General features: G+C 56.2%; 1 protein-coding gene across 1 annotated transcript in view; it reads left to right on the forward strand.

Annotated features, from left to right (window-relative positions):
* Window positions 1-5,573, forward strand: part of MAP2K5 (mitogen-activated protein kinase kinase 5) — a 124,015-nt gene extending 118,442 nt beyond the window's left edge. Inside the window, exon 22 of the mRNA XM_041418674.1 lies at window positions 4,752-5,573. Within this exon, the coding sequence (XP_041274608.1) occupies window positions 4,752-4,853 (102 nt within the window). The 3' untranslated portion in view covers window positions 4,854-5,573. The remainder of the gene's footprint in view (window positions 1-4,751) is intronic.
* Window positions 5,574-12,203: the final 6,630 nt, after the last annotated feature.

Genomic DNA, 12,203 nt, shown 5'->3' on the forward strand with positions numbered 1-12,203 from the left:
CCTGCTCTGGGAGCAGCAGGGATTTGGTGTTTTGCTCACATTTCACATGGAATTCTGCTCAGGGGCTGGAATTCTGCTCAGGTGAAACGAGTGCAGGGGCAAAAGAGATCCCAGGTGTCCAACAGAGAGCTGGGTCAGAGGATGCTCTTCCCATTCCCAACTCCTGCTGCCAGGGAGGAATTAGGGAATGGCAGGGGAGGGGAGCAGGCTTCCAGCTTCCACTCTGTTCTTATCAGGGGCTGTGTTTTGTGCAGGAAAAGCTGCACCTGATGCATTCAGAGCATGCCAACACCACCCAATAAACTGCTGCATCTTCCTCATCCCCCCTTTAAAAACCTGCAAGTTAAGCAGCGAGTGAGCTTCCCTCAGAGCAGCCTGCAGCCAGCAGTAATATTTATTTTCTCTATTTGTTTTAAGCCTGGGAAGACTGTGGTTTCCTGCACACTGTCCTGATGGAGCCCTGCCCAGCGAGCGTGCAATGCCCCCAGCCCTAATGTGCCATTAATGATAGGTTAATGTACAGTATAATGTTTTTTGGACTATGGGTTCATTACACTTCTGAGTGCAAGGTCCTTCTGCAGAGCGCCCAAGGTCCCATTGCATTATATCATGCAATAAAAATACCCTTTTCATATCACACACTAATAAACTGTATTTGAAATGCTGTCTGAGGGCACGGCCATTGTCTTGATAGGCTGTGGCTGCAACAGTTGGGATCTTTTTTATTGTGGGGTTTTTTTGTTGTGTTGAGTTCAGAATTTTTTTAATGGAAGGCGTGATTTGTCTGTGCTGCTTGGTGATAAATGGAGTTCAGGCTGGGAGGGTTCCTGGAAAAAGAAATGTTAAAAGGGTGACACCACTGCAACCAGTGCAGTGTCACTCATTTCCCAACCTTCCTTGCATAAGCATGAGGAATTTTATTATCATTTTTAATTGGCTGCCCTCCCCAGTCAGCCTCTCACTATGCCAGGGGAAAAAAAATAAAAGGAGGTGCTGGAGTGGGTTAGATCTCATGTTCTCCCCCCATTTGGGATTCAGGTTCCTGCCATCTTCTGTGCCCCAGGGAGCACCACCCTGGGGAGGAAAATCTCTCATTTTCGGTGATTTCCAAGGAAATCTGTGGCTGACTGGCATTTCACACTGGGAATGTGCTTTGTCACCATTCCAGGCTGGTAGCTGCCTGTCCATGGACCTTTAGAGCAGTCTCACATAAACACTGCCTCCTTTTGTGCCTGAAATCCCAGGCACTGCATGAGGGGCATTGTTTATGGTCTGCCTGTCCCTTGGCATTGGTCTGAACCTCCCTGGTGCTTCCAAACACAAACATTTCATGGCCAGAGGATCCTGTTTGTGGGAGAGGCTCTCCTGAAGCTCTCCTCTTCCCTGGATTGGTGTGTGAGGGCAGTGGAAGTTGTTACCTGTGCTTTAGACTGAAGGGATTTGGGGCTGTGGGTAATGATTTTGTATCCCAGAGGGAATTTCATCCCCCTGGAGCAGAGCTGCACTCTCCAGGTGGGCACTTGGAGCTGGAAAATGCCCCTGGACCTGCAGTCCTGCCCAGCATGCCATGCAAGGTCTGTGGCAATAAGCTCAGGGTGGGTTATTATCAGAAACAAAGATTCTTTTTAGGCCAGAGGACAAGGCCATGAAAGCAAATTGCTGAATTTTAGGGGTAGATAAAATGATGGAACTTTTACCCTTGAATAATGGGGATTTAATTGACTGGGCTGAATGATTGATGGTTGGTGAGCACTGAATTGGAATTACCAGGGCCCTGTGTTCAGGGGGGCACTGCCCTTTTAATTTCCTGTCAGGTATTTAAATCCTTCACCTCCCCCTCTGCCAGGAGCTCCCCTGTGAAAGAGTTAAACCTGTCTGGTGGGACACTGCAACTCGAGAAACGTACCCTTTATCAAGAGAACCAGAAGAGACAAGTTCATTTAAAAAGCCTGGTTTGTCATTGTTTATCTCATTTTCAGGGTTGACACACAAAATTAGGCTGCCTGACACTCACTCAGGGCCAGCCCTGGCCCTGTCCTGCCTGACCTTTCCAGCTCCAGGCTCTGCAGCAGCCACTTCCCATTCCCTGCAGGATTCCCAGTGCATCCCACTGAGCCAGGGCACGGCACAGCAGTACCAGGCCAGTAAGGAAAACCACTTTGGTGCTGGATTTTTAACCTCTCTCCTGCTGGCTGTGCTGAGTTCCAGGTATTTTTTAAGGCTGAATATTTAAAAATCTGTTCCCCTCTGCCAGTGCTATTTCCAGGTATTTTTAAGGCTGAGCATGTAAAAATTGGGAAGGAGGTAGTTATTGTTTTGCTGTGAATGTGCAGAGGAGTCTGAGGAGATGTGAAATACACAGGGATGGGATCATGTGCCCCCAAACATAAAGCTGTGCATGCCACAGCAGGCAGGGAAACCTCTCCAGAAGTGGAACTGGTCCCTGCAACAGAAAATGCATTTCAAGCTCCCACACATTTACCTTTTCTCAGTGTTCCCTTGCAGTAAATCCCTGCAGGAATATTTAAGCCCAGCAGGTTGCTGGCTTTGGGTGAGAACATATTGCTCACTCCTGGAGTCAGGGCTGGGACTTTATTTGTGGCTGAGGCAGCCACCAGGATTTATTGGCAGTGTCCAAACTGTTGGGGCTGTCATTGTCTCCTCTCTGAGGTGACAGCTCTGTCCTGCTGCATTTCTCCCTTGGTGCTTTGGCTTTTTATTTGGGTTTTTCCCTTGTTCTTCCTTCCCTCCCTGTCTCAGCTCCCTGCCCCTTCTCTCCCCCATCCTTTGCAGAGGAATTTCCAGTTTCAGGCACTGCTTTCTGAGGTCTGTGTGCTCTGGGTAAGGATTGCAATGCTCAGATTGCCTGAAAAGGGGGGACTGTGGGATTGGGTGCTGAATAATGACAGAATTATGGAGGGCAGGCTTGAGTTTATGGAGAGATTTCTGAAGAGACAGAAAACCACTGCAGCTGCAGTGCTGGAGACCTTGGAGGAAAACTCCAATAATTCCCTGAGCCATTTTTGGGTTCTGAGCCAACTGCAGGTCCCTCTCTTGGAGTTTGTGCTGACTTTCACTCCAAATCTCACTGCAAAGGGCCAAGGCCAGGTTTGGTGCACTCCTGCATTACCCCCAGCTCTGTGGGGTTCTTGCATAAATGGTTTTATTGCAGTTGCAGGTGCTGCTGAGTGAGGTCAGGTATTAAAAGCAGCAAAGGGGTTTGGAAGTAGATTTTGGCACATCCCTGAGCACTGGACGTCTTTGGGCCGCTTGTGTCCTCCTTGGTTTTTGGTGCCTGACCTGAAAATGCTGCAGGCTGTCCACCAAGATTTGCAAAGATGGATCCTGCTGAGTTTTGCTGGAAATCTCTGTTCTCCCATTCCCAGTTTCAAAACAAACAACTCAAAAAAATTAGCCACCAGATTCTGAAAAGACAGTTTCTAGTAAAAACATCCCTTCAGCCTGAGAAGAATCCTCACTGGAGCAAGACAGTAAAAACATGAGAAATCTGAAGAGTAATTTCAAGTTGAACTCATTCCTAAGGAGAAAAGTGTGGAAACCCCCAGGTTTTGGTGGACTATCCTCAGAAACCAAAGCAAACAGGGTGAGCAGTGTGCAGAGCTGAGGTTTCAGAGCTGAAATTTCATTTGGAGCAGCCTAAATGCAGGGATATCCAGGGGGCTTTGGCTGTGGGGTCTCTCCATGCTAAAGGAGAAAGGTCTGGCTGGAATATTTGGGTTTGATTGCCCCAGTGCATCTGCTCTGCCCTGTCTGTGCCTCCTGATTGTTCTCTCCTGCTTCTCTCTGGTGTCCTTGGCTGTTCTGTTGAAGAGGTGAAATAGCTGCTTCTGGGCTGTGTTGGAGATAAAAGCATTTATCTTATTCCTGCACTTTTCCACCCAAAAACACCCCAGTGCTGGGCAAAACACCTCATCCTGTCACTCCCTGCCTTGTCCAGGGCCCCCTGCAGCTCTCCTGGATCCCCTTTATGCTCTGGAGGGTCAGTGCACGTGGAGGATGCATGGGGGGGATGTTAAAGAAGGAATTTTAGGACATCACACACATTTACAAGCAGATTAATGGGGGTTTTTTTGGGTTATCATTTTACCCAAACATCATTCAGCAACTGCTCAGCTGTCCTGGAAAGGGGCTGGCTCAGAACACAACGAGCAAATGGAATATCAACCAAAAAAAAAAAAAAAAGAGCATTTCCAAGAAGTCTGGGCTGCCTCTCACTGCTCTGAGTCAGTGCTTTATGGCACTGCTGTGGTGCAGCCATGGGATGCTGCACTGGGGTTTGTGCTCCAGAAGGGCTCTGTGTGTTTCTCCAGTGGGGTTTGTGCTCCACAAGGGCTCTGTGTGTTTCTCCAGTGGGGTTTTTGCTCCAGAAGGGCTCTGTGTGTGTTTCTGCACTGGGGTTTTGCTCCACAAGGGCTCTGTGTGTTTCTCCTGTGGGGTTTGTGCTCCAGAAGGGCTGTGTGTGTTTCTGCACTGGGGTTTTGCTCCACAAGGGCTCTGTGTGTTTCTGCACTGGGGTTTTGCTCCAGAAGGGCTCTGTGTGTTTCTCCTGTGGGGTTTTGCTCCAGAAGGGCTCTGTGTGTTTCTGCACTGGGGTTTTGCTCCAGTAAGTCTGTGTCTGTTTCTCCAGTGAGGTTTTGCTCCAGAAGGGCTCTGTGTGTTTCTCCTGTGGGGTTTTGCTCCAGAAGGGCTCTGTGTGTTTCTCCTGGCTGACCCTGCCTGTCCCCTTGCAGGGCCACCCCTTTGTGGTGCAGTACAACGACGGCAACGCCGAGGTGGTGTCCATGTGGGTGTGCAGGATGCTGGAGGAGCGGCGAGCCCAGGGACCCCAGTGAGCTCTGCAGCACCCCAAGAGCTCTGCCCACACCAGGATCTCCACCTTTGGACTCTCAGTTTATCCAGATCGTATTTTACTCCAACTATTTCCTAGAAGCATCAACAAAATCAGGGTGTTTGTTGGCTGCCTTTTCCTCACCGCCACATTAAGGAATTTTCTTAATTGTTTCTTTTGTTGCTGAGCAATTTCCAGGTTTATCTTCAGTTATACTGTACACAGCCTTAAAGCAAGTATTTTATATCTCTATTTTTGGGTTACTGAATGTTCTGTTTCCTGACTCCAGAGTATTTTTTAACTGTTGCTCCTGCCCAAGTGTCCAGAAGATTTCCTGACGAGTTGGTGGCTGTCTCTGAGTGCAGGCAGCCACTAAATACTGGGTTTAAGTGTAAAACAAAAGCAAACAGACAAAAAAAGAGAAATGTCTGGGCTTGCCCACCCTGTGAGGAGGTGAGGGGTGCCAGGGGGTCAGCATCACACCAGTGAGTGACTGGGAATGCCCTCTGTGCTCCCAGTGCCAGCTGCTGGGACATGGGGAGCATCCATGGTCAGGCACTGCAGGCTGATCCCTGAACCAGAGAGGGTTTGCTGAGGTGGAAAAGGGGAGGAGAAAGAGGACAGGGCTCTGCTCTGCAGCCAGCCTGGGAGAGCTGGGAATGTTCCCCTGGAGAAGGGAAGGATCCAGGAATTCTCAGAGCCCTGCCAGGGCCTGAAGGGGCTCCAGGAGAGCTGGAGAGGGACTGGGGACAAGGGCTGGAGGGACAGGACACAGGGAATGGATCCCAGTGCCAGAGGGCAGGGATGGATGGGATATTGGGAATAATCCTTCCCTGGGAGGGTGGGGAGGCCCTGGCACAGCTGTGGGTTCAGCCAGGTGAAGCACAGGCTCCAGGTTTGGTGTTCCAGGAAAAAGGAATGGCTGCAATGTCTCTGCTGGGTGCTCCTGGCTCCTGCAGTTCCTGGGGACGTTTCCACAACAGACCAACACAGGTTGAATCAGTCCTTGTGTAAAAATGCTTATTAAAAGGAAAAAAAAAAAATAAACCATGGATGTGAGAGGCAGGTTTGGGGTGAGTGAGTTGGGTGGGAGGAGGTTGGGGTTTGTTTGCTTGTCTTTGCATTAGAAATAAACTTTTGCTAAAAAATAAAAAAATACTCAGGTGGTTTATTTTCTACCAGCAGCTTCAACCCCCCCACAATTCAGTGAATTATCCCTCCCAAAACCACTGCAAATCCTAAATGTTATTCTGGAAGCAGCCTGGAAAAGACTTGCTTTCCTTCCTTGGAGGGATCGTTTGTCTTCTTTTGAAGTGTAGAGGTTGCAGGCTTGAACTTACAGACTAAAGTTTGTCTTAATTGCTCTGATGTCACAACCTGGCTGGCAGATAACAGGCGATGAATGAGCCGGCAGCCCCGTTCCTCCAGGTCCTTCTGCTAAAGTGAGACAAATTCCCTCCCTGTGAGCCAGGCAGGGCGTCGGCAGCGCTGCCATTTATTTATCCCTAACAGTTCGCAGCAGCTTTCCCTGGGTAAAAGGTCTCTCTCTCTTCCCCTCTCTCTCTCTCAGATTTCGTTTAAAACTCAGCAATCCCAGGGTTTTTTCCTGCTGCTTTTCCTGCCAGGGAGGTTGGGAGGGGAGGACTCACCCTGAAAATCCGTGTGGGATGGAGCTGGGAAAAGCCTCCTGGTTAAAGCAGGGGCAGGATTATAATTCATGTGGTTCATCAGTGGGATGAGTCCAGGGGAATCTGGGGCCTCCATCTCCTTTCCTCACCCAAATCCTGGGATTCTGTGCAGCCAGGGATCTGCTCATCTGCCCCTTCCCAGCAGAATCTGGGGGGATGGGGCTGGAGGCAAGGGCAGAGGAGGGAAGTTTGGGATTGAGCAGCTCCTCTCAGCCTTGCTGGTGTTCCCTGCTGAGCAGCAGCGAGGTTGGGCCTTCCCAAAGCTCCCCCTCCTGCCTGGATACGGGGTCTGGGGGTGCTTTGTTCCCACATGGACCCCGATTCCTGCCACACCCGTCAGCACCGAGGGGCACAGCTGAGGGGGAATGCAGGAAATTTGGCCAGGATTGAGCTCACCCAAGTCCTGAACCCAGCCCAGCTCCTCTCCCTGCACCAAGAACATCCCAGTCCATGTCTGTGCCTTGTGGGATGCAGGTGAGCCTGGCATGGGGCACTCCAGCAGTGCAGGAACCCCCAAACCCGCCCCAAGGGATCCCCCAGGGATGCAGCACCACCGGGCTGAGCAAACCCTGCCTCGGGGCACTCAAAAATGACTTTGAGATGGCCAGGACACAAAACATGGCCCAGGTGTGAAGTCACCCAGTTCCCAAAATGTCCAGGGATGGGAATGAAGCTCCAGGGAGATTTTCCTGGAAGTGCTGGGTGCTGGGGAGGGGCTCAGCAGTGCTGCTCTCCCCGCAGGCAGGAGCTGACCCAAACCTGGGGCTGCCCGGGGATGGCTTTTCCCTCTCTCATCTTCCCTGCTGCAATTTTTTGGGGTCTGAATTGTGGCATTTCTTGGCTGGAAAGGTTGCAGGAAATGCAGCAATATCACACCCTGCAGCTGAGTCCTGCCCGGAGGATGGCCTCAGGGGTGTGTAATGAATTCAGGGAGGATCCCACAGCTGCAGAGTGACCCCCGATCCCCCTCCTCACCCCAGCTGCTCCTTTAGGGCTCCCCCGGCAGCCCCACACCACTCTCACCTCTCTGTCTCCCCTCCTAAAACCTCAGTGATGTTGATTCCCATGGGAGTGTGGATGTGGGAAAAACGGAATATGTCCCATCTGTGCCAAAACTTCCAATATTTTCCACATTTCCCTTTCCCGTTGCCCGGCAAAGCTCCCGTGAGAAGAACCCTTGGAAGTTTGCCTTTAAATCAGCACAGAATTAGAAAATATTTTGTTTCTCGTATCCCACGGCCAAAATCCAGCCCGCTGTCAGCATTCCAAAGGCAAAGCGCCCGTCTTTGTTATCCGAAGAGCCGGGAGGGGTCCCGTACCTGTCGCTGTCCCTGGGCTCCACGCCGGCAGTGTGGTGGCGTTAATAACTGAGCAATGGCCGGGAACAGCTCTCGGGAGCTTCATTTGATCCCTGGATACCCGAGAGGAAAAGCCAAAGGCAGGGCTGGAGCTGGGGGTGGCGTGGATGCTTTCCTGCCTCCCGGTCCTGCAAGGAAAGTTCACCTGGGGGCATCCATGGGCCAGGGATGGACCGCGGGCAACACCTGGGAATTTGGGGCTTTGTTGGGAAAGAAAAACTCCTGCAGGGAGCCAAATCCCCTGGAGAGCAGCGGGAGCAGCGGCTCGGCCGTGGCGGAGGGGCGAGGAGGGGGCGATGCCACCGCAGGCGGGCACCGGCCCCGCTCGGCTCCGGGGCCCCGCCGTGCCCAGCGCTGCCCTGGGCAGGACAAGCCGGGAGCCACCACATCCCACGGGAGCTGCTCCGGGAAGCCCCGGGAGCCTGGGCTGGGCAGGGGCAGGAGGGGCAGGAGGGGCAGGGACAGGAGGGACAGGGACTGTCCCAGGTCGCGGCTCCGCTCTGCGGGGGCTGCTCCGGGGGCAGAGCACAAACACAGAGCTCCTTCGGCCCTCTGGGGCAGGGAACAGGAGCTGCAAATCCCGTCTCCAGGATGCTCCAGGACCCCCCGGGCTGCTCAGCTTCTCGGACACATCTCCGTACTCCTCACACTCCCGTTGGGATGTGACACCCGCAGAGATAAACACAGAGAAACTCGGGGACACCCCCGGGGAGCGGTCCTTGTCCAGCTGCCACGGGCCTGCCCATCAGGGAACAAACACATCCCAGGTGCCCCCGGACCCCCGAGAGCCTCAGAGGATCCAGCTGTGCCCCCTGAGCCCCTCCCGAGGTGCCCCTTGCTACCCAGGGCAGGGTATTTATGGTGCCTCTGCCCGGGGAACCAGGTAAGGAGCAGCCCGAGCCCAAATGCTGCAGCTGGGTGGCAGCGATGTCCCCGCGGGGACAGCCAGGCCTGGGGGCACAGGGGCTCTCCAGGGAGGAGCTGAGCCCATTGAATGATGCTGAGGTCCTGAGCTGTAACCGGTGTTTTAGGATAACTCATCTTCGGCATTCCCGGGGGGCATCACCAGAAATTTGGAGGGATCAGGGGGGTGTCCTCTAAACTTTCTGGCCTCCTCCTGCTCCCCCGGCTCACCAGCACCGACCAGCCCGGGCTGGGAAAACCTAACGGGGGAAAAGAGAAATTTAAAAATCTCCTATTGCAGTATTTGGTCACACCGAATTAAAAAAAAAAAAAAAAAAAAACTCTCCTAACTCAAAGCAGCCACAGCGAGCCTGTGATCCCGAGCCTTTCCCGTCGGGAAGCTGCAGCCGGAGCTGCGGCGCGGCTGCCGAGGAGCTGCGCTGACCCCGGGCCGCGTTACCTTCAGCACGGGCTCTGTCCATAAAGCACCGTGCGCGCCCAGGACACGATTTATGGATTGAGCCTTCCCGGCTGCTGCCTCCGCTCCCCGGCGCCGGGCCCGCGGCGCAAGTTCAAGGTTTGTCAGAGCCGGAGAGCCCGGGGGTGTTTAATGGCAAATGGATGTCTGGGGCTTTTATGGGCAGCAGGAGGAGGAAAACTTCCCCGCGGCCGAGCAGAGCTGCCAGGTGAGTGCGGCTCCGTCCCGGCTCGGGAGGGGCTGAGGCGCTGCCCTCCCTCGTCCCGCTCCATCCCCGCCCGGCTGCTCGGTTCCGCCTGATCAATAAAGCCGTGCCCATCGATCCCGCAGCCGCTCCGGCCCAGGAAAACCGGGGAGCTTCAGAGGCGCAGGGAGGGTTTGGGTGGACACAGAGGTGAGGGGAGGGCGACAAGGTGACAGCAGCTGCGGGGCGGGACCTGGGGCGCACTGGGGAGAGCCGGGGGCTGTGCTGTGGGGATGGACGGTGTGTGGGGTGGCACGGAGGGGGGAATGGTGGGGGCCATAAAAAACGGGGTGCACAGACTGAGGGATGCGCGCTGGGAGAGCCGGGATGCACGGAGAAGGCGCAGCGGGGTGGGGGCCAGGTGTGCCCAGCCCCGGGAAGGGATCCCGGGGCGCACCGAGAGGAAGCCCCAGGCTCCCCGGAGCCCCGCACGGCTCCCGCTGCTCCCCCCGGCCCGCGGGGCTCAGCAGCCGGGTCAGGCCGAGTGTGCCCGGCCTGCAGAGAGCAGCCGCCCGCTCCCTTTGTCAATGTCCAGTAATTAAAATGTCACCGTTTAATTTTCAGGCCTCTCGGAGCAATCTTTTCCTAATAAAGAGTCTAATCGAAACGCTCCTTCCCCCGCCTCGGCGGGAAGGGCCGCGGAAGAGGCTGCGGAGGTGCAGAGCCGCCGCGGATCGATGGAGAGAAGCCCGGATTGATCGGCCTCTAAAATTAAATTTATTGGGGTCATGGTTTTATATGGTGCTGATACAACTGTTAAATGGGGAACATTCATTTCCAATAGGAGGCGTTTATTAAACTTCCACTGAATTAGACCGCCGTGATTTATGTGGCAATCTCGGCTCAGCCCTCCAGGAGCGCGGGGCCTTCCGCGCCCGCCACGCGTGATTATTTATTTATACACCCGTGACACGGCTCCCTAAGTTTTAACCTAAATTATCCAGCGGCTTCGTCTGCCAGCGGCACCGGCCCGGGGAACGGGGAAGGATGGGGGGGGTCCCGTCAGGGCGCAGCGCCCACCCCGCCGGCCGCGGCCCCTCCGCGCCCCCCGGCCCCGGGGGTGTCCCCGGGGGTGTCCCCGGTTTGGGGGGCGGCGGAGCCCGCAAACGTCCCGGCTCTCGCGTGCGGCGATCGTTGAGCGTTAATTAGAAATTCATTACAATTAAAAGCCGCGCGCACACGCCTTAATTACATCTGATTTTTAATTCCGAATCCGTGTTTACACAGTAAGCGAGACGTACCTCCTGATTATCCCCAATACTCTTTATACTGTACTAATTATGTAAATTAAACCTAATTAACTGACAAAAACTGCAGTCAATTCAACTGTTAAAAGATACGGCGGTTGCGAGGAGCGGGGAGCGCGGCCGGGGCGGCGGGGCCGGGGTCGGGCCTGGGGTCGCTCCCCTCCCCGGGGCTCCGCGCCGCCGTCGGGGCGAACCGGGGCCGCCTCCGCCGCTCCGGGCTCCGGCCGAGCTCCGCGGGCACCGGGCAGAGGCACGGCCCGGGCAAGGGCACGGCGGATGGAACCGGGGCAGAACCGCGTCCTGCCGGAGCCCCCCTTCTCCTCCCGGCAGCGCCGGAGCGGCCCCGGCGGTACCGGCTCGGTCCGCGCCGCCGCCCGCTCCCGGTGCCTCGCAGCCCGGCGTGGCTCCCGCGGCTCCGCGGGTGTCGAGCGGGTCGGGATCACCCGGAACGCGGTGCCGAGCGGGTCGGGATCACCCGGAACGCGGTGCCGAGCGGGGCGGCGGGGCTCGACCCAGCGCGGGAGCGTCTCACCGCGCTCCTGCCTCCGTACGGCTGGAGGAGCGGGGGCTGGAGAGGATAAATAATTAAAAGGCGAGGAATAATTACCGGCTCGGGTTGCGATCATTGCGGGAAGGCCGCGCCGCAAGGCCCGGCCGGCAGCGCCCGGTCCGCGTCCCCCCCGACGGCGCGTCCCGGGGGGAGCGCGGCCGCTGTCCCGCGTGGGAGCGCGGCCGGAGCTCGGCTCGGCCGCGGAGGAGAAGGGTGGCTCCGCACCCGCGTTTGGCTCCGCGGCGGCTCCGCCGCATGCTCCCGGTGCCGCTGGTGATGGCGGGGAAGGAAGGCGCGGGGGCACACACAAAAGTGATAGCTGGGGGCGATCCGCGCCGTTATTAACTTCTGTTTGATCGCTGTAATTGCGCCGATCGCGGCCGGACGCGATGATTAATTACAGTTTAATTAACGTGGCCGTGACGAGCGCCGCATGCGGGAACCCAACCCGGGCAGGGATGCGGCGAGAGGCCCCCGCCACGCCGGCACGACCGGCGGACACCGGAGCGCCGAGTCCCCTAAGCCGCTCCGCCGGTCCTGTCGGCCGGTCCTGCCGGTGTGGCGTGAGGCCCCGTGGGGAACGAAAAACACGAGCTCGCCCCCCTCTGCCCCCTCCTCCCGGCGATTTCGTTGCCGCCCGATGTCCCCCCCCTCGTCCCCGGTACCGCTCCCTCACCCGCGCCCCGCACCGCAGCGCGCATCCCGGCTGCGAGAGGGATGCGCGGTAGCAGCGCATCCCCGATTTCGATGGGGTCCCTCCGCCGCTCTCCCCGGGCTCCTCTTTTCGTTACCGCCCGCTCCCCACGCAAACTTTGAACGAGCATCGCTCCCCCCGGGATGGCGGCACGGCGGGAGGCGGGCGCGGGGGGGGGGGGGCCCGGGGGGG

The sequence above is a fragment of the Onychostruthus taczanowskii genome, unplaced genomic scaffold (genome assembly GCF_017590055.1).
Source record: "Onychostruthus taczanowskii isolate IOZ18803 unplaced genomic scaffold, ASM1759005v1 scaffold6, whole genome shotgun sequence".
Classification (NCBI taxonomy): domain Eukaryota; kingdom Metazoa; phylum Chordata; class Aves; order Passeriformes; family Passeridae; genus Onychostruthus; species Onychostruthus taczanowskii.